Raw genomic sequence first — 22,851 nt, forward strand, 5'->3', positions numbered from 1 at the left:
TAGCAAAAGTTTGAGCAAGCTCAAGAAAGTAGAATCCTATGCTAGCAGTGGGGCAAAGTCAAGCACTTGTTTTCCTTATATGAAAGGTGGAGTGCTAGAATTAATAAAAAGTGTTTAAGAAATGATCACATCAGCAGACCTCCACCTAACTCTACTCAACTAGGCAATGGTCCCTCTTGCACCCAAGCTAAAGATGTAAAGATTTAGTTTCTGGAGAGAAGAAAACAGAGTATGTCTAAATGAGGGAACTTCATACACTGCTGAAGAATAACATTTAAAAAAGAAAGGTATTATGTAAATGCATCATTTACTTAATACTAGATACTGAGACACTTCCAACTCTCCCTCTGGCTCTCTTTCCCAACTCCAGAACTAGAAGACAGACCTTCACACTTCCAGGCAGAAGACTAACCAAAGCTTCCAATCTAAATACATAGATCAGAACAAACAGAAAATCAATTTGGAGGACACAAACCTATGCAGGTATAAGGCAATCTTTAAAAATGAGTTAACTAAGAAAAGATCTACTCTTGAGTTACAGAACTTTGGGGATCCCAACACAGCTAAGAAACAAAGGAGACCCTGAGAATGATGAGGATTTCAAGATGACAGCACTATGCCAGGTACAGAGAACAAACCCCAACTAGAACAGGTCAAGAGGCTCTGAAGAAACTTCTTAAAGAAGATGAGACTGATATGAAACTTTGTATGTCTCAGCTATTTGATAGGTGATTTATGTACCCAGTAGAGTTTAAACTGAATTAACTTTAAGTATATACAAACTTAAGAAATCCAGCCAACAAATATAAAGTATTAACTCCAAAGGAAAAAAAGTTATATAGAAAATTAAAAATAATCAGTTTTTACATTGCTCGGCTGTGAATAACATTTAGATTGTCATAACATTGCATAATGATCCAATTAAAAGCAATACAATTCTACTGGGGAAATAAGGGATAAAAATGATGCGAAAATGTGACAGAAGAAAGAAAACAGTTATGTACCATTGTAGGAAGTCAATAAACGATATCAAAAACAGAAAATCAAAAAGTAGAAATAAAAGTATACTATTCAGAGAAGAAAGGTAAATATACAAATAGTCAGCTAAGAGATGAACATTCTTCCTTCCTAGAATGTTCACAAATGACCTTTTGCTTTCAGCATATGCAGAAAGGTAATGTCAAAGCATAAAAGTTTTCAGGAGAACCAAAGCTAACTCCTTCACTTGTCATAATATAAACAGAAATCTTCCTAAGTTACAATACCTATACTTCATAGTACAGTCTACTGCACATGGGAGCTTAGGTTTACCTTATGACTACTAATTAATTACTGCTTAGAGTTGTGAGGATGCCCCTAGAATGACACCAGAGTAGTGAAACACTTTTTCAGTTATGACTAGTCAAGGTTTTAATTGCTTTCTTCCTTTCACTTAGTTACCAGACTGTTGGCTATTGGTTAGAAGAGGTTCCTGAAACTTTTCAATATGCTCCCCCTATATTTCACTGTACGCAAATACTGTAAGTCAGCTATGGACGGCCAAGTAAGTCCATAAACTTCTCCAATAAGTCACTTATGTTACAAAATTGGCAATTTTTCCACTTTTAAGTGATTCAAAGTCTAGATCATTGGCATATGCTCCATTTAAAGATATTCTTAAAGTTTATTCCACTGTCTTACATTTCTCTAGACAATATCCAATGCAGAAGATAATTTGCTACTAAAAGGTTAATGATTTACTCATCAATGTATATATCACGACTCTAAATTTTATATCACAAATACGATCTTTGGGATATTGAATGTATGTCGGTAAAAACTATCTTGGACAAAATCATACTGAGATAGGAATAAAACTTGGGGGGGAAAAAAGTCCCCGTCATTACTTGCCTGATTATGCATCCTCTAATGTAAAGGATTATGTGACTTAAAAAAAAGTTTAAAAATCCCTCATTTTTTAATCTCCATTTCCTTAAGTAGCATCTATCTTATTAAATAATAACTGCTTACGCACTAAATCCTTCACAGATGGCCTGCACAGAGATGCCTTAGAGATGCTGAGGTGTTTAATCACCTATTTACTTATTTTTTATGCCAACTTAAAGATGGCATTCAAAGTTACAATAATCATCTATAAGACAGTGAGATCTACAAGATAACTGACACAAGTATGCTGCTTTGCAGTGTACAACCGACAAGTTATTTATGATCTCATTTTACTATGTGATTGGTATGTTAAAGAAAGTAAAAACTTGGAGTAAACTTTTTTAGAATTTTCGGCTCACTTCATTTTGCATTAGGCACAGGATGAACAATTGAGGTCAAAATTCTCAACTTCATAATAAAAATAAAACATGTAAGTAACTGTCTTTTGTGCTTAATAGAAATATTATTCACACCCTTTAACCAAAGTACATATATCCAGCTCCATAACGGGTGACTTGAGCTAAAGATCAATTTCCATATTCGATCAATTTCTTCTTATTCTTTATTTTTACTAAAAAACAAAAACAAACGAAAAAAACAAACTATGGAGTGACTTCTCTTGGAAAACCAGTTCTTAATATTCTTTCAGATGCCAATTTCAATAAGATCCCAGTTTTAGATACAGGAACAAATGGATTCCTAATCTACTCTTGAGTTGTATTTGCTTCTGAAAGTATTCTTCACATTCTGTTCTAGCACTTAGAAAGATGTTCACTAGTAATTTTTCTTAAGTTAAAAAAATAATAATATAAATAAGGTTTAAGGTAGTGGCAAAATAAGCAATCAAGACATTTGTACCAGTTTGGTCTTCTTAAGAAATCTCATCATCTTATCCTTCACAATAAAAACTTTTGTTTTGGCTCTGAAAGAGTGAAATTTAAAACAATTCAGAAAAACCTACCTGTGTGCATTTATACCTACCAGCCTGTACAGTATACACTTCCATGTGGAAAAGTGGAGTCATGTACCTGCCACCCATGTCACACTACAATGGGTACACTTAGTGTAAATTAACACTGAAAGATGTACACGCATTGGCCATATTTTATTTAATTCCTAGTTTTCACGATTTTCTTCAATACAGAATCAGATCTGGAGGCATACTGCTGCCTACCAACTCTTCTCTAGATATAAGTCAGTGTGCAGATTTTCATTCAATAGCATCAGCTTTGATTCACATGGACATGCCTTTACTTCCTATATGTCTCAACAGTGCTCTATGGCACTGAACCCACAACCAGCATTTCTTTAACCTCCTCTACAGCTCACAAAATAATTAACTTATTCCAAAATTTCTTCTCTTCAACAGGTTTTCAGTGATCAACAAATAAACAATTACTCAGCATTTCTCCCTCATTATATACTTATGGCAAGGGATGATTCACATTTTGCATTATCAATGGGAAATGTTTTGACCTAATTCTGGAATAACTTGATTTTCCAAAAAGGCCTAATCAGGCCTATGTATAGGTAAGCATAGGCCCCCTTTACCTACCTTAAGCATTATCATAAAATCTATGATTTGCCATAACATCAAAGGATGCCTAGTTCCATCTTCCAGCTGATTCTTCAATCCCTCTCCTTTCCACAAATGGATCCCTTGTCTCTATTCTAACACATGTATGAACAGCAAACTCAAGTCTGTCCTCTCCCTCAAAGTAATGTTTTATTTCCAAATAATGCTTATCCGGTCCTTTTTCACATTATCAAGCTCCCCATAGCTTCCCCACTGGGTTCCAGTTCTATTTAGTAGGACCCAACGGATAAATTCAATACTTGTGTGAGAGAGTTTTTTCAAAATGTTAAAGGCTGCTATTAAGTACTCTACTTCAAGCTAAATATTCCTCACTCTTTTAACTGTTTCTCACATGGTTCAAGAATTACCATAATCCTATTTACTCTTTTGAGCTCCTCTCTCATTTAGACTGTAGTCCTTAATTCCAAACACAATACATGCACTATCATAAGACGAAAAGTTTGTTTCTGGAGAATATATGAATAACTGAAAAGAATGAACACAACTTCAACTTTATTCCTTTCCAACACCCCATTTCTATTACTGTAGTTTGTGACTCAAAGAAAAAAAGTTTGGGGCATCCATGGCACAGTGATAATTCACATTGCTCTTCTAGTTAAGAGAAATTTCTACCACCTTTTAACATGTGTTTCTCTAAGTTAATATCACTGAAATTTGATATCTGAGCAAATAGCAAAGCTTTTGGCTTCAGTTTTTCCATCTGGAGAATGTAAACAACATGTGCTATCTAGACCATGAAATAGTTAAAGGCATGACTCAAAGCAACTTACTTGGAAGTTAACTGAAATTACAATGAAATTACAAAATATGAAAGCTCAAGCTTTTATTATTAGCATTCCAATTTTAATTTACAAATTTTAATTTTCCTTAGATGGCTAAGGAAAGCCTGCATAAACACCTCCTGAACAAGTTTTATAAGGAAAAACATAAATCCCTCTATTTTAATTCCATAAGTCCCCAACCTCCTATATTATCATATAAGAGAGATGTGCGTAAGAATTTTAAGAAACCAAATATTCCATTATCATAGCAATTAAATGGTTTATTTTATAGGTCAAAACACTAAAGAATTTAATGATTACCTGTGGCTCAAAACCCATGTCAAACATTCTGTCTGCTTCATCTAAAACAACATATGTCACTCTTCGAAGATTAGTGACTCGACCTAAGACAAGAGGAAAAAAAAGAAAAAGAAAACTAAAAATCAGTCACAATTCATTTATGGCTACCAAGAACATTAAAAAACTGTAAAGGGAACTAAAATGCCTGACTTAACCAGAGGGGTAAGTTAGGTATCTTTAAACATTGAAAAGAAATTTTGGTTTACAATGTCTTAATCTAATGGCAAATACTTTCTGACAATGGGTATATGAGGCCCTTTATTTTGTCAAACTCGTCTCTTGCATACCATCATAGGGCCTGAAGAACCTGTAAAATTCAGAAAACAGCCCTCTCCAAAACACATCATAAAACTAAGACTGAGATGAAGCATCGAGCCACATCAGCCATTATCTGACAGCATCACCTAGGAAAAAACATATTAGAGATTACAGCGTATGTGTGGAAAGCAAGTTCCAGTGCTAACTATTTCAGATGCAGAAAATCTCTATACTACTTTATAACCTACATCTATATAGTTAGAAACTTCTAATGGGCACATCAAAACATTAATGAGAAGCTAAGCAATATTAGGTAACTAACATTATTATACAAAAAAATATCAAACATATTACATATGTATATTTTTCAATACAAAAATACAAATCTAATTTTATTAAGTGCTCCCACTGGTTTAAATAAATACAAAAGGCTTCTTAGGCAGTGGAAATTAAATACATACACGGAAAACCCCTTCTAAAAAATTAACACAAATGTTCTATCAATTGTTGAATCAATCACCTGGCAAAAACATGTATAGTTATTAAATATAAATCAAAAGGACAGATAATGGAAAAAGGTAAAATTAATTGAGATGAGTTTCAGGAGAAGACTTATTAATGCAGCAATGAGAAAAAACAAGGGATTATTTCATCAACATTTAACCCAAAATTTTTCATATGCTGTACAAGCACAATGACTTATCAAACAATTTTGATGTCATTTTGGCAACTTCATGTAAAATTAGAATATATACAGAAATTCGAGCAGAATGCTATTAGAAACATGCATTACAGTTTTTAATACTCTATATATACTAACTACTGCAATGGAGACCTTTGAAAGCATTTTCTTCAAAAAATAGAATCAAGCCCAAATAAATGCTTTCTAATATTTAAGTATTTCATACTAACATCTGCAGCCCCAATATTGGGAACAGCATTAAATTACCTACCTTTGATGGTTTAAGTCTCGGAAGCCCAGTTCTATAAATCTTGAAGGGCCTTTCTCCACAGAAGTTAAATAATGTCAACAGTTTAGTAACAGTTTTTTTGATAGGGAATAATTTAACAAAGCACAACATATGAGCTAAAAACATGCAATATTACAAAAGATAAAATTTCTTGAAGCTGCAATATCTTAATTTATCCAGTACTATAAGAAAATACTAGCTCCTGTAGAGAAAAAGTCTAAATTTTACAATGAAAAAAAAAAGCTAATCCCCCACCTTATTAGAAGGAAAGTTAGACCAAAACTGGATTTAAAATCCAGGTAAAGTGCTTAAAAGATGATGGAATTATTTCTGACAAAAAATTTTAATGAAAACTGCAAAAATATTATGAACACTTGCAACAATGAGCTTGTTGCAATACAAATTTTAAGATATTACAGCTTTGAGAAGAAACATAGAAACCTTTTGGTGGTTTCCTGTATCTGCTTTAACAAAAATGTATAGAATTTAAAAAGGAGAAAAGAGAACAAAAAATACTCCAGACTTACCACTGTTAGCCGCTAACATGTCAATCATTCGACCAGGTGTACAAACAATAATTTCGGCACCCCTTTTCAATTCAGCAATCTAATAAAAAAGAAGAAATTTACAGTCTATAACTAATGCTTATTCAAAGAGATTTGAAAATACTACCTGGGGTCCTTGCACAGATCACATATCCATAAGGTAAGACAGTGAGGCCTATTTAGAAAACTCCATAGCTTCCTGCTTAACTATTTGGAATGCTGGAGCCTTGTTAAAGGAACAGGGAGTGGCAACATGACGCAACAGGACCACATAGTGCTATAACTCTGAAGTCAATGAAAACCAAATATTTTCACCAATTTTAATTTGACACAACCCCTTAAAACCAAGAAAGAAACATGAGAAGTAAATAAAGCAATTAAAAGATCAATGTTTTTCAAAATGAAATTGTTTTTCCATTAGTGATAAGTTATAACCAACATTTTTAAAATGAAACAGAATGAAAAATATTAGTATCTGTTAGACATAGAACTTTTATTTCAATTCTATATAAATATAGTATGCATGTACCAGGTTATTTTGTAAATAAATTTCTTATTCTAGGCTGTGGTCAAAAAAGATTGACAAACTGTTTAAAATATTATTAGGTTAACAGAAGCAAATATTCCCAAAGTGTGTTCTAGAACCTGAGGACACTAGCCCTCAGGAAGGTTGTGTGGTTAAATAAGTTAAAGAATGCCATTTAATTTATCCCATTTTTCTAGCAATACAATATATATTAGCTTATTAAAGACTAATAAATCTTGAAAGGAAATCTGTTGTAATTTTGTATAATCCAACATTTCCAAAGCTTATTTGATCATAGAAGCCAGTTTTTTCCTTCTTCTAGTATAAACAAAATATCCAATCACTATCATTCTTTAAAAGACACTTGAAGAAATGTCAAACTAGAAAGAGTGAATGAAGGTATACTTAAATAACATTGCTAAAAATCAATTAAGAATGCACATGAAACTGATATTAATGCATCCCACTTATCACGTTTCAAAGATGCCAAATGGAAGAGAAAATAAAGGCTGGTCCAACAATCAGACAACCTAGGTTCTAGGACAAACTATGTCTTGTTAACCCCTAAAGACTTAGTCAACTTGCTTAACCTTTCTGAACATTTTTTTATCTGTAAAATTGAAAAAAAAAATCTGCCTTCCTTGAGCAAAGAAAGACAAAGAGGAAAGGGAAAACTAAGGTATCAGAACAACTCAAAAATTCCAAAATATTAACATTTACATTCTTACTATTATTTTCACACCTCATGTTTTTTTAGATTGTAGAAGCAATCACTATATGAAACGCTAAAACAAAAACTCACTTTTACATTATTAAATCACTCAATTTAAGAAAAGAATGAAAAATCTAAATGTTCATTTTATAAATACCTGCTCACTGATTCCTGTTCCTCCATAAACACAGACAACTCTAAGTCCCAAGGTCTTCGAAAATTTTTTACATTCTTTAGTAATCTGTAAAGCCAGTTCTCGGGTTGGAGTCATGATGACAGCTGAAAAGATAAATATGTCAAAAGCCTAACCACCAAAATTCTTAAGACTATGCTTTAAAGTATTAAATTTAACTTCAGCAATAAAGTTTAATTCTCTTTGTCTAATTGTTGTTTCTGTTTTGTTTTCTGCACCTCTGACAGCCTATTTCAAAAGCTTTATAATAGTAGAGACTGTGTGGAAGGTTAATTTTAAGTAGATTTTAAGAACATGCTATAGGAAGATAAATCAGATTTAAATGCCTATGCAACCATCAAGAAAATACTTGGTTGAAAAGAATGCAAATCATTCTCAACTGCAAATCACAGAGCAAAGATAATCAAATGACTCACTGTGCCATTGAGCCATTCCACTGCTTCAGGAAACAACCTTGGTCTGAGGGGCACAGACAGAGGAGAAATATACTATGTCCTCTTTTTTTCAAGAGAAGAGCTGATAACAACTTTTCAAAACCCTATCTGAATTTGCAGAACAGATCTCTACCAAATCAATCAAGAAATGTGAATCTAAAGACTAGGTCCTGAATTAAATGCTGGCACCATACAGCCTTTCAAGGCCAAAAAAAGAAAAATACATTTCCCTACAATCTTCTATGTTGAGTTTATAGATCCACTGATACTGGGATTAAGAACAAACCTCAACATAAAAAAAAAAAAGATGCACGAGGAGTCTACCTGCCGAGTCAGAGTTTAAAAACTGAGCTGTGCCAGGAGAGGCTGTTTTTGTACGTCTGAGATGTCACTCCAGAGCTCTGAAGATTCTCACTCCACCTGCTGGTAAGGGGAAATCAGCCCCAAAGTGCCAAATTTATAGAGGAAATGTATATAAAGACATCTTTATGTTATAATTAAGAACAAGTATCAGGTCTTTCTGATTAACTGACAACAAAATCGTTATCTGAAAAAATAAATTAATGAAAGAATTTGTACCTATCGGCCCCTCTCCTTCTTCTAATGACCTCTGATCCATGATGTGTCTAAACATGGGCAACAGAAAAGCAATGGTCTTTCCACTTCCCGTCTTGGCGATACCAATCAAATCTCGTCCAGACATTATAGCAGGGATCGCCTGAGTTTGGATTGGTGTAGGCTTTTCATAGCCATGCCTTAAAAAGCAAACCAAAAGAAAACAAGGTGAAAGTTGAGATCTCTGGGGCTCTCCAAGAGTAAGATTTCCCAAAAAATGTGGTATTTTCCATACAATGAAAGATTATTTGGCAACAAGGAATAAAACAGTGACACATTCTATATCATGGATGAACTCTGAAAATATTATGCTAAGTAAAAGAAGTCAGTCACAATAGACTACATTGGTACACTTCCATTTATGTGAAATAACCAGAACAGATAAATCTATAGACAAGAGGTTAGTGGTTGCCTAGGCTAGAGGAAAAGGGAGATGACTGACCATTAATGGACATAGGTCTCTTTCGGGGATGATAAAAATGTTCTAAAATTAGTTTATGGTGAGGACTGTATAACTCTATGAATACACTAAAAAAATCACTGAATTGTACACTTTAAAGCGTAGATTTTGTTATTATGTAAATTACCTCAATGAAGCTATTTAAGAAAAAAGAAATCAGTTTTTCTATTAGAGTAAAAATATAACTAAAGGAGATATTTGCATGAAAGGGCTACTTTGGAGTAGCAAGACTTTGCAAAATGTGGACGACTCCTACCCACTTACTTTTTGAGAGAATTTAAGATCTTCATGGAAATTCCACACTGGACCCAAGATTTAATTGGTTTGGGGCAACCTTTTCCCTTGACAGTAATGCCCTCCATTTCCAACCGAAATACATTCACCTCTACAAAACAAAATCCAGATTAAAAACTCTTATGGTTCTACTGGTGCCTTCTACTTTTCACTTAGGCACGGTAAGATTAAGAGCCTTCATTTTTTTTTTTTAGTGCTACTCAAGATTATTCCATAGAAAAGCTATAGGACAAAGCACTGAAATCTCAGTGACAGTTAAAGCAATTACTGTTGCAACGAACTACAGATGAAAAGAAATATCTTAATTTCTACAATTGGCTTTTGTCTTAAACTACACCAGCAATAAAAGAACAATGACTGACAAGTACTACAACCACTTCTTCTCCAAGGAAGAATTGCCTTATTCTACCATTACATAGATTCGCCTTGGTTCCTAGCACTCAAATCCCAGAAGGAAAAGGCTAATAACAGCATTTTATTTGCTGACCTCACATGGAAAGTATTTTCAACCATAAAAATCTCAACTACATGAACCAAACTAATTTTGTTCATTTTTTTATACTTCCAAAAACACACAGATTTCTCACAGCTCTGAATCTTTGCAGATGATTTTCCCACTTTCTACAATGACTTTCTCGACTTCTAGTTCCCTCTCTCGCTTCTCCAGGTAAGCCAAGGAAATTCTCTCTACTCATATATCAACTCACGTTCCTCCTGGACAAAAAAGCGAATCCTCCTCTGTTCCCACAATAAGCAACGAATGAATAAAAGCATTTTACCCTCTTGAGACATTTTTGCTAGCTCTGGAACTTCGACATAGAAGTTTTTTCTGAATGGTTCATATTCAATCTTTCCATGATCTACTGGTTCTAGAAGCTTTCTCTGTTTGGTCTGATAACCTGTAAGGGCTGTCTGAAGATCAACTTCTTCCTCCTCTGAAGAGTACTACAATTTTGAAAAAAAATAAGTAAAGAGTTAAATCCACTACTATTTTCTCTTTATGTGAAGGAATTTCTAGTTTTTAAAATCACCCTTTCTAGTAAATATGCTTTGGCTTTTACTTTTTTACTTTCTGACTTTTTCAACTTAGTTCCTTTTTTCTTTTCCCTTACAGAAAGGTATAACAATATAAAACTAAAATAATAAAATAATTCTAATACGGCTTTAATGAAGTTTTGCTATATTTCTCTCTAGAGAAATCTTTATGTGGATGTTAATAGGAAGAAAATTCATTCTGACTTCCTCTCTTTCCTTATTTTGTGTTGAGATGAGCCAATGAAGGGCAAGAGGGAATCAAAAAGTGGGCATACAGAGGGTCAAAGATGTCAGAATGTTATAGCAACTGGATATTCAGCTACAATGCTATTGAGAATAGCAAGAATTCTCCAACAGTAGTTTGAATATCGAAAAAGCACATCTCCATCAGTCTTTCTAGTAAATACTTCTAGGGTAGTATCATGAACAAAATAAAAACTAAAGAATTACCTCCATAGCATCCTGGTCATTCTCCATCAGCTCACCTTTCTTCTTATCAGAATCTACAACTGCTTTTTTGGTTGTCACAACAGTGACAACTTTTGTGACCGTTGGCCCAGACTTCTGAAATAAAAAAAGAATATAAAATATTTTGCAAAGCTGAAATACAAATTACATGCCAGCTGACAAACAATGATAACTGCCATAATTTATAATTCGAATAAAAGTTGTTAGCAGCACCTTAATGAAAACACAAAAAGTAGTCTTTCTCTTAATTTGTTTAAATGTTAAAATGAAATATATTCGTATTATTTTATAACACATTAATGTGTATGTAGTTTACTGTATGATATATAATTTTATATAATATTACGTAATATAATTTATTTTAAAAATACTACTAAATGGCACTTTTCACTCATTTGACAGGTCAGACTCTGTCCTAGTTTAGGATAAATCGATAAAACAATAAAAGTTACTGCTGCTCTTGAGGAGTTTTAATTTTAGAAGAAGGGACAAACAATAAACATGATAAAAAATTACATTACATAATTTGTCAAAATGTAATAAATGCTACTAAAAAAAGAAAAATAGAGTAGGGTACAGGGGATAGGAGTATGAGAGTGCTGAAGAGGTCTGGAGAGGACCTACTGAGGAGGCAACCAAAAGCAAAGATATTGAACAAAGATGATAATGGTAAGACTGACTTCTGAAATAAGAACACGTACAGTTAAGATTCACTAGCATCTATGGTACTTAGAAAAAGTACTGGCATTTCTGAGCTATGGGAAAAAACAAAAACATTATATAAAGTCATGCAAATCAGTAGGTCGATCCAACAATGAAATCAAGTTCTTCAAGTACGAATATAAATCTTTAAAAAGAAAATTCCATACCTTTTCATTTCCTCCACCACCTTTTACACTTCTCATATTAAACTTTTTTACTTCCTCTTTCACTTCTTCCATGTAAGCATCTAATGGATCTAACTCTTCACCCTCCATTTCATTTCCTTCCTTCTCAGCTTCTGCAGGATCATCTTCATCATCTTAAATTTTAGAAAACACTTCCTTTGTTCACACATTTCAAAAGGAAATACTTTACAATCCAATCACACCCCACCATTCTAACCTTTTCTCGCTACCCAAATATCCTGTTTTCCAATTAACCAAGGTACGCTACAGTTCGAATACTCACATTTAGAAATTTTTTAATCAAGCATGTATTGATTTTGAATAATAATGATATAAAAAATAAATTATAATTATATATTATTAAATTGACAAGAAGCAAAAGTTAATTATACCTAAAAAAAAAAAAAAAGATGTTCAGTATTAAATCTTACAACTACACTACTAGAAGCAGAACTTCTTTGTCTACTAACTGATATGATTCTTTTTCTTTCAATTAGCTTTCTTTAAATCAAAGAAAAAATAATAACGCCTTCTTAATTCAAGACAATCTAACCTTTTCTACATAACCAAGACATCACCACCACTTAAAGATACAATCCATCCACCTATTTGAACTACTCTGTGGAACTTTCAGAGAAAATAATTCACAGGAATTTTCTCAGAAAATGGAGTAAAATTCCATTTTCCTATAAAAGTCTACATTCTTCTTCCTTACTAAAATCTCAAAAGTCAAAATCAGCTACAGAGGGAAAATGTTTGTTAAGTCATTAAAAAATGAGAGGAAAGACCTGAAAATATGTCCTAAATTTATTCTTATTACTAACATTCTTATTTGTAGTACAAAACAAAAAGCTATTTACTATGCCATAAACACCCAACTCACCTTTCTAAAGTAAAACTAGTGATCCTACCGAACACTAACCTACAATTTTAAATTTAACATAAATATTTAAAGGGGCATTTAAAACCACCATATAAATCCAGCAATTCCAGTTCTAGGCATATATCCCAAAAAACAGAATGCAGGGACTCAAACGGATACTTGCACACCAATATTCGGAGCAGCATTATTCACAGCCAAAAGGTGTAAACAACCCACATATCTAACAGATGAACCGGCAAACAAAATGTGGTATATACATACAATGGATTATTATTCAGCCATAAAAAGAAATGGAATTCTGATATATGCTATAATGTGGATGAACCCTGAAGACATTATGCTAAGTGAAATAAGCTAGACACAAAGAATAAATATTGTATGGTTCCACTTTCATGAATTACCTAAATAGGCAAATTCAGAGGCAGAAAGCAGAATAGAAGTTAGCAGGGATGGGGGGGGGCAGCCATAGGATTGGGAATTATTTAATGGGTAGAGTTCTTGTTTGGATGATGAGAAAAGTTCTGGAAATGGATAGTGGTAATGGTCGCACAACACTGAGAGTGTACTTAATGCCACTGAACTGTACACTTAAAAATGGTTAAAATGGTAAACATTATGTTATATATATTTTTCCATAATAAAAATAGCCTTGAAAATCCTAATATAAAGTATTACTCATGATTCTAGAATATTCTATGTGAATGGTTATATAGACCATCGGTCTAACAAATGAATGTACCATCATCATCTTCTAAACTCCATTTTTTCCCTTGTTTCATTTCTTCAATTTCCTTTTTCAGTTCCCCTATGTTTTCCATGGCCTTTTTGCGTTGCTCTTCTCGCCATTTTTCTACTCTTTCTTTTCGCTTTCTCATTTCTTCTTCCAGCTTATTTTGGTCAAAGTTCTTAAGGAAAAAAAAGAAAGAAAGAGAGGAAAGCAAGGATTAACAATTTTACTCCAAGTGACATTCCAAGTAATTTCTCCAACTTATGTATAAAAAAGGAAAAAAAATAGATGTATATTTTAATCTGGTCCTATATTAAGACCAGATTAAGATGTGTGCATCTTCTTTAAATATATCCATGAAAATATCAGCAAAATGAAATCACAAAAAAGCATTAACTAAGAAAGCAGATGGACTTCAAACACCATAAATTAATCTTTTTAGTTACAAGCAATATATACACATGAATTCAATTTCTTCATCAAAGTAGAAACTAAATGAATTATCGGCAAAGTTCCTAAGTTATTAGTTATTTTCAACTTTAAATCCTCTGAACTCCTCCAAGATTGCCTCAATAAAAAGCATTTTTTCAACATGATTAAGGATTAATATAGTCTTTTATAGCCTTCAGGTCTAAAGTTTTTAGAAACAGTCATTCTAAAGCTCTTATCAAGATTATCAATAATACTTTTAAGACGAGCCAGCAAGTCTTTTTCATAGCCATAATCAGTGACTTAAAGATTAAGCATTATAAAAATCAAAATTTTATATACATTGCCATTACAGATAGGTATGAAAATATATATGTAAAAAACAGGAAATATTACAAAATTGTAATGGTGATTATGTTGCAGGCAGCTGGGATTACAGAGAATTATTTCTGATCTTCCAAATATTTTATATACAGTTACATACTACTTATATTTTAAAAATAAATTTATTTCTTAAACAAAAAAGCTTTGCTCTTGAATTTATATTATTTTTAATATAATTTATAATAATCCCATCCTCTGTAAATAGAAGCCCCAGAAAGCTTGTACTTTACTCGAGGTCACCCAGTCATTTGACAGAAAAAAAACTAGATCAGAAACCAGATCCCCCCTGACTGCTCTTGTTGTATCCTTTCTTAGCTATCCTGCTCAGCGAGCAGGTCCCAGGTCCCTTTAAAAAAAAAAAAAAGAACACTAAAAAAATAGAACACAAAATAACAAAACAAGGTATGAGTAGACAATTCAAAGAAAAGTATAAATAGTAAATAAATTTAAAATGTTACATATTATAAATTTACATTATGTTCACAGTATTTAAAACTATTCACTAACATATTGGTAAAAGTTAAATTTTGAAGTTCTCATGTTGGCAAGGAATCATGGAAACAAGACATTTTCACATGTCTATATCTTAAATCAACTTATAAAACTTTTCTGGAAAGCAATCTGATACTATTTACCAAACTGTTAAATATATATACCCACTGATAAAGCCATTTCACTGATACCAATTTACTTTATGCTATATTCACAAAAGGCATATGTACAAGCATTAATGCACCATTGTTTGTAACTGCAGATTGAAAACAATCTAAATAACCATCAAGTGATCTCTCCCTACCTTGTTTCAAAACCAGTCTATGCAGGTATTTAAAATAATGAGCTATATCTATACATGCAGCTATTGAAAGATCTCCAACATATAACAAATGAAAATAGCAACATATTCTAAGTTGGATGATGGGTATATTGCTGCTGCTTACTATTAAGACCTTATATAGATTGGTAAAATAATTTATAATTTAAAAATGAACAAAAGCAAGGTACAGAATAGTGTATATGGTATGATCATATTTTCTAAGTAAAAACAGGTGTATAAATATGCAACTTTTTTCAGAAAAAAATTTTCTCATGGGTATGGCTATTATTTTATCTGTTTTTCTTTTGTTATTTATTAAAAATAAAACAGTGTTAAAAAAACAAATAAGTACTCGTCATTGCAGAAAAGTTTGCTATTATATGATTATTTGATTATTTATGTTAGTAAACATACTCCGGCATCTTTTTCTTTTTCATCCTCCTTGTCATCTTTGTCTTTTTTCTTCTCTTTAGAACTTTCCCCACTATCTGTTTTCTCTTTGGACCTAGATCTACCAAAAAAGAGAGAGAGACATCATTTATTTGTGTTTGGAAATATTCATTTTAAAAAGACTTGTACTTTACTTTTTAGGTAAGAAATAAACTTTCAAGAGTCAATTGCATTTTTATATTCCATTAATAAACACTTTGGAAATACAACAAAAAAATAATGCCCTGACGATAATTGCACATATTATTACATATTTGTAAATTCAAATAAGAAAAACTGGAATTATATAAAAATTATAAAATTTAAAAAGGAGGTAAAATTTAACAAATGGACAAATACAACAAGACATTCATATTCTGTAATTTATATATGTAATATTTGAAATCCCAATAGGTCTATATTTTAACCCTATGTATGGTATCTTAAAATGAATAAAATTTAATTTTAATGTTATCAAATTAGTTGATTTTTTTTTTTTAATGATCAGTGCTTTTAAAAGTACCTTAGAAATCTTTACAGTTTTGGTCAAAATACCCAGAGATAAATAAGATATTCTTTAGTATAAACTTCAAAAGGGTTTTACCATCTAATTTACAGTTTTACCATCTAGTTTGGTCTTTAATCTGCATGGAAATGCTTTCTGTGTACAGAATGAGGTAAGCAGTCCTATATCATTCCAGGATACCAAATGTCCATAGCACCATTTATTGAAAAAACTTTTTCCCACTAATTATGCCACCACTATCATTTATCAAATAACCATGAATGTGTGGATGTTTCTAGACTCTTTGTACTGTTCTACTAATTGATTTGTCTACCCCGACACTAAAACCACACTATCTTTAGAACTACAACTTTATGACATTGTTGGTATCTTGTTGGTTCTTCAAGAGTGTTTGTCCTCTGCATTTCAAATTTTATAAGTTTTTCACTTTTCCATCCATGTCTGTTAATGACCTTTAAACATGAATATATGTTGAAGTTAATAAAATACTTTCCTGCATCTACTTAAATAAGCATGACTTTTCTCCTTTAATCTTATGAATATAGAGCATTACACACTGATTTTCTTATGTTAATCAATTTTCCATTCCTGGAATAAATCCAACTAATTCATCATTGTTATCTTTTTTACATATTGGTGGATTTGGTATGCTAATCTTTATGTTTAGATTGAATATAGACAATAATTTTCTTTTTACTAACTGCTCTTGTCAGGTTTAATTACCTATGTTCCTCTCAATTCATAAAGTAAATTTCTCTTCTTTCTGAAGTCTCTGTTTGTCAAAAGTATCATTATGGAGAGAAAAGACAAACTACAGTAAAAAAATACATTTGCCACTCATATAACTTGACAAAAAACAACTATTCAGGATTATTTAAAAACAAAACTAAAATCCTATAAATCTATTTTTTTCAATTACAGTTGACGTTCAATATTATATTAGTTTCAAGTGTACAGCATAGTGATTAGACATCTATATAATTTACGAAGTGATTCCCCTGATAATATAAATCCATTTTTAAAGAGAGAAAAAACACAATAGGAAAATGAATAAAAGATGTAGATGTACTTCAGAAAAGAGGAAATGTGAATGATCAATAAACGTATGAAACAGCCAGTGTTCAACCTCATTAGTAATCAGGAAAATGCAAATTAAAACCACAATGATATTGGTATTAGATACCTATCTACTCAATTAACAAAAACTAAAAGGACTGACAATACCAAATACTGGCAAGGGTATGGAGCAATCTCATACACTGCTAGTGGGAGTCTAATTAGTACATAATTAGAAAGTATCTGAGATTACTTAGTAAAAACAAAGCTATGTTTATTCTACATCCATGTAATTTTGCTTCTAGATAATAGACGCTAAGAAAATTCCTGCACTTGTATACTATGATTATATACACAAAAATGTTCATAATAGCCCGAAAGTTAAAACAACCCAAACATCCAGCTCAGTAGAATGGGTAAATAATGGTATGTTTATACCACATAATAGTATTCAGCGATGAAAATGTACTACTGCTATAAGCAACGCAAATGAGTTTCAAACAATGTTGAGTAGACACAAAATACATGACTCATTCGTGTAAAGTTAGAAAACACGAAAGTCTAAACTACTCTTTTTCCAGATATAAACGCAGCTATACAAGGAAATTACTAGCACAGAAGTCAGGAGTGATTTTATCCAGGGAACTAAATAGCTAAGTTAGAGAAGGGATGTGAAGGCCTTCTGGGGTAATGACAATGTTCTTGACCTTGGTGGTGTTTACATGGATGTTGCTTTATAATTATTTAATAAACTGCGTGTTTATATTTTATTCACTTTTCTGAATTTACATCTTTTAACTTAAAATAATCCCAATGTGTATTATTACAATGACCTTGGTAAAATAAAAATAAAATTTAAAAAGTGAAATATACAACATGAGGAAAATACTCATGACTAATATGATGACCATATATCAATCATCCTATGACACCACTTTAAAAACAACAGGCAAAGAACAAACCACTGACAAGACAAATATAAAGAGTAAACAGATTATGTCTAACATAAATATCTCAAATCGAAACATGTACATTTAATTTACAAAAGCAAAGTTCACTCATCCTGAATAGCAGGAATGTATACCATGAATTAAAGTTATCTGTCAATCAATGACAGAAATACTAAGAAAATAATTTCAAAGGAAAAAACATAGTTCCTACAGAAATGTCTATGAAACATGTTTCTGACCATCAACAGTATGTATTAAATAAGGGTACAATGTATTGAGTGCAGAATCTAGTACTTTCTGAATGAATTATAAGCTTTAAAACCTATTAAAATAAAATTCAGCCAAAATTCATGATAGGAGCCAAACTCAGTATTTTTAAAGGTTTTTTTTAAAAATAGAAAGAATAGGGAAGACAGTTCCCAATCTGCATGACAGATACAGCCCAATGTTAACATTACCTATTCTCGGCTTTCTTGCTTTTATTGCCAGGACTAGAAGATCGGGATCGCCGGCCTCGGCTTCTACTCCTTGAGCGCCTCCTGTCTCGACTTCGAGATCTTCTTCGCTCTCGACTTCTGTCTCTCTCTCTACTTCTGGAACGCCTAAAAAGGGGACATTTTTCATACAGTCTGTGATCAAGTGGAACTATTTCAGATTATAGTTTTGTTTCATCTTGAAAGAAGCTTCTTAATTTTTACTATTATTAAAGGAAGAGATTTCAATTAACTATCAAATTGGCTAAATAGAGAACAAGCAATTCCAATTCTTACAAGTGGTTAGTGAAAAATATACGGATATTAACTTCAAATGATATTTACTGAAAATCATGTCAAGTCTACAATAACTATTTGAAATCTATGGCCTATAATAGATCATCTAAATTTCAAAAACAGCCTAAATCTAAGTATAAGGATGTACAAAATGGGGCTGTGGAAAGATCAGATAGAAAGATAAGGAGACAAGAATACCTGTCCATTGCTATGAACTAGTGATATGATATGGAGCAGATAACTCTGAGTCTCAGTTTCCTCATCTATAAAATACGGAGACTTCACGAGATAATCTCAAAATTCTTCTTGTTCTAAAATCTTGTGAGTCTACTTTCATGCCAACAAAGTCAAAGACCAAATCTTAAATGACCAATTTCCCTTGTTAAAGTATTTAACTGAACTGTATGAAACTGTTCCTGGGACCACTTAATATGAAATTGAGTAAGTTGGCACTATCCATTGTCAAGAGTCAATATTTTCCCTGAGTACTATCTAATACCTTTCAAATCTCTCCAACATTTGAAAAAAAATCAAAGTTCTGTGATCAGTTTACAGTAACTGTAAAACCATGTCTTCTTTCCTATTTTAACAAGTAACTATTAAATTTTGTTTAATTTTTTGGTGTGTGAAGATTATTTTTATTTAAAAACTCTTTTTCACCCCCAGAAAGACTATGGCTGGTTGGCTGTAATCAAGTAAAAGTAAAATAAAAATTAGTCTGTTCTTTGGTTTAAATTTAAAATAGTTTCAAACAGTAGGCAGGGCTTGGAGAATATTCTGCCCTATTTCCTTCTGTTGGCTTTTAGGCTGCTCTGAACACAGCAGTCAGCTTTCTTGAGACAGAATTAGAATAGAACACCTTGATGGCATATTATTATACCTTTTGCTTCTTTTTTTAAACCTTTCTTAAGGAGACTTTCAAAGGTTCTCTTTGGAAAACAGAAAATACAGCCTAAAGTCTCCAAACTTAAAATACTGCTTGATGGTCTTTGTCCTAGGCAAATCACTTCTGGACCTAATAAAACATGCTAAAGCAGAAGGTCTGTAAAGGGGCCACTAAATTCTAGTCCAAAACATCCTTTTGAAAAAGCCCAATTTAGCTGAGAAGGCTCAACTTATCATGGGTTATCTGGGAATTAATGTCCTACCTCAGTCGCTTCCTGTCTCTTGACCGAGATCTTCTTTTATCCCTGCTTCGAGACCTCTCTCTTCTTCTATCTCTATCTCTGCTTCTAGACCGTCTGTCATCTCCACGTTTACTTCTTTTGTCTGAGGGTGAGCGACTTCTAGATCGGCTTCCAGAGCGTCCCCGTGATGCTGATCGTTTCCGATAGTGGCTAGAATATTAAGTTAAAGATTAAGTTTCGCAAACAGGTTCTACTTATTTTACTTAATTACATTTTTCCAAAAAACTAAAACAAAAAACCTCAGCAGACAAAATAAATCCTGAACCCTTTTTACATGTAAACATTTTTAAAATTAGAGAAAAGCATGAACCTTCCCACTATAGCATGGGGATGGGGGAAGGAAAGCGGTCTTGAAAGAGAAGCAAGGTCAGTAAACAAATCAGACCAAACTCCTGCCTTTGGGCCCCAAGTAACTGGCATTCTGCAAAGGAAGGGACAACAGGCAAGTAAAAAAATATACTATATGCCATGTGATGTGTAGAGAAACAGATCAAAGAGAGAATGGGAAGTAGGTGTGCTATTTTATACTAGAAGAGCATAAGGAAATTATAGTCTAATTCAATCTAAAGATAAAGATAAGCATATCAAATCCAACAACATGTAAAAAAGATAACACAATCATGAACTACTCTGGAGGCACGAACTGGTGGATGGTAGTGCGAGGGAACCCTGTGCCTGTCGTCTGCCCCAGTACAGCCACTCCTTCAACCAAGGTCCCCCAACCCTTTCAGTGGACTCGGGCAGAGCTGGCTGCACGTGGGGCCGGGCCAGGCCTAATCCCGCGGCCACCTCAACTCCCGCCTCTTCCCCTACTCCAAAGGAAGCCGCTGGCCCGCTCAACGCGCCGCCTCACCGTGACTCCCGGCCCATGTTATCGGCCGCGGGAAAGCGCTGGTCTTCGAGGCGACTCGCAGGGTAACTGGACAAAGGAAGAGGCCACGCTGCCCTCCGCTCGCTACGAGAGGAGCAGCACTAAGTAGTAGCAGCAGCTATTCAGCAGTGGCAGCCATCCGAGCGCGGCCAACGAAAACAGGACGTGCTGGCGCCGGCAGCAGGACGGAAAAGGTGCGCCGGAAGCGCCTGCCTCCTCACAGCGCCGCCTCTTGGCTGGAGGCTGCACAGCATCAGCCTCGCCGGGAAAAAAAAAAAGTCTTAGTGGGATCTTCGCTGCACTACCGAGGGAGGCTGGGCGCGTTGGAGTGTTTGTTACAAGGCGGTGCCTCACCCTTGCAGGCCCTAGGAGGGTCTTTCCTGCAAGGGTCACCGAAGCGCCATATTGTATCCCGGAGCTGTCCCAGGACCTGTACTGACGTCCGCCTGAACCTGCGCTAAATGATGCTACAAACATCTCCATTCACTCATTCATTTATGCATTAATTCATTTATATACGTTATGTGTCTAGCATGTGCTAAATTCCGGCGAGCTTACCATCTAGTGGAGAACATGGACATTACAAAAACACAAGCAGATGTAATATAACAAGAGATTCCGCTCTAAGAGAGGAGTGCAGAAAGAGTTCCCTGAGTAACCTTTCAGGGGAAATTCGAAGACTGAATAACAGTTAACTGGGTAGAGAAGAGGACGAAGAACTAAAAATACATTCACAAGATTATAATGGTTCTCTGCCCGCGCTTGGAAGCTTGGGGCGGGCGGGGTCTGGGGGAAGGACACGTGTTCCAACCCGATATTCTGATTTAACTGCTCTAGGATGCTTCCTGTGCATTGGACATTTTCAAATTCCCCAGGTGATTCTGAAATACAGTCAAGGTTGAGAACGACTCACCTAGTGGGACGCACACGGAAATGCTGAGTTCTAGCGGAAAGCTGTAATGGAGCTAGGGAAAGGCTCTCATTTACCTTACATACCTAAGTGCTAAAATTTTGCTTTCTTACACCTGATAGAAAAGTTCTTGATTGTGACGGTCGTATACATTTGTCAAAATTCACTGAACTCACCTTAAATTGGTGCATTTCACTGTATATAAATTTTACCTAAAAACATCTGATTTTTAGAAAAATGAAACCAAAGAGTTAAAGACTCCAAGACGAGCTTCTGCCCTTTCCCTCTGGTTTACTGCCCACCTGTGAAAGCAGTGCAGTTCATGCCCAGGATAAGGAAGGCCCGAGCTAATATATAACTGAATGGACACCAGTGAGGGGCAGATTTCAGAGCTACTGTAAATTGTTTGTGAGGTGAAGGTAAGGCATGTGGGTTTGTCTAAAAGAAATAGAAAACCACTAGTGACAAACAGTGGAGATCCGTAGAGGTGGTCAGGTTCTATGTATATTCCAGAGGCATCTCTCTAAGCACTAGTTGGTAAATTGGATGTGAATTGTGAGGGAAAGGGAGGAATAAAGATGACTGACTCCCTGGCTTTGAACACTACTATGGATTGTGCGTGATTTGTGGAGATGAGAAATGCATAAGAGCCACAGAATTGGAGGGAAACAAGAGAAAATCAGTGGTTTTGTTTCTGTGATGTAATGTTTGAGACACCTACTAGATATCCAGAAAGAGATAATGACTACATGAGGGGATATATGAGTCTGAAGTTCAAGGGAGAAGTAGAGGTTGGAGAGGTAAGGATCATAGCATTTAATAAAATATAATCATATGTAGTATTTGAAGACATGGAACTGGATGAGGCCATGC

General features: G+C 33.8%; 1 protein-coding gene across 3 annotated transcripts in view; it reads right to left on the minus strand.

The window, feature by feature from the left end:
- Window positions 1-21,241, minus strand: part of DDX46 (DEAD-box helicase 46) — a 44,065-nt gene extending 22,824 nt beyond the window's left edge. For 2 of the 3 annotated variants that reach the window (XM_016137674.2, XM_016137673.2), the window contains exons 1-13: window positions 21,051-21,240; window positions 20,159-20,347; window positions 18,699-18,842; window positions 15,694-15,790; window positions 13,665-13,830; window positions 12,025-12,176; window positions 11,138-11,251; window positions 10,432-10,597; window positions 9,623-9,743; window positions 8,863-9,038; window positions 7,814-7,935; window positions 6,401-6,479; window positions 4,606-4,688 (exon numbers count right to left, since the gene is read on the minus strand). In XM_016137674.2, coding sequence (XP_015993160.1) covers window positions 4,606-4,688; window positions 6,401-6,479; window positions 7,814-7,935; window positions 8,863-9,038; window positions 9,623-9,743; window positions 10,432-10,597; window positions 11,138-11,251; window positions 12,025-12,176; window positions 13,665-13,830; window positions 15,694-15,790; window positions 18,699-18,842; window positions 20,159-20,347; window positions 21,051-21,067 — 1,626 coding nt within the window. In that variant the 5' untranslated portion in view covers window positions 21,068-21,240. Of the gene's footprint in view, window positions 1-4,605; window positions 4,689-6,400; window positions 6,480-7,813; window positions 7,936-8,862; window positions 9,039-9,622; window positions 9,744-10,431; window positions 10,598-11,137; window positions 11,252-12,024; window positions 12,177-13,664; window positions 13,831-15,693; window positions 15,791-18,698; window positions 18,843-20,158; window positions 20,348-21,050 lie in introns of all 3 variants that reach the window. The other variant, XM_036224289.1, reaches the window with a different exon arrangement.
- Window positions 21,242-22,851: the final 1,610 nt, after the last annotated feature.

Source organism: Rousettus aegyptiacus, unplaced genomic scaffold (assembly GCF_014176215.1).
Source record: "Rousettus aegyptiacus isolate mRouAeg1 unplaced genomic scaffold, mRouAeg1.p scaffold_m13_p_7, whole genome shotgun sequence".
NCBI lineage: Eukaryota > Metazoa > Chordata > Mammalia > Chiroptera > Pteropodidae > Rousettus > Rousettus aegyptiacus.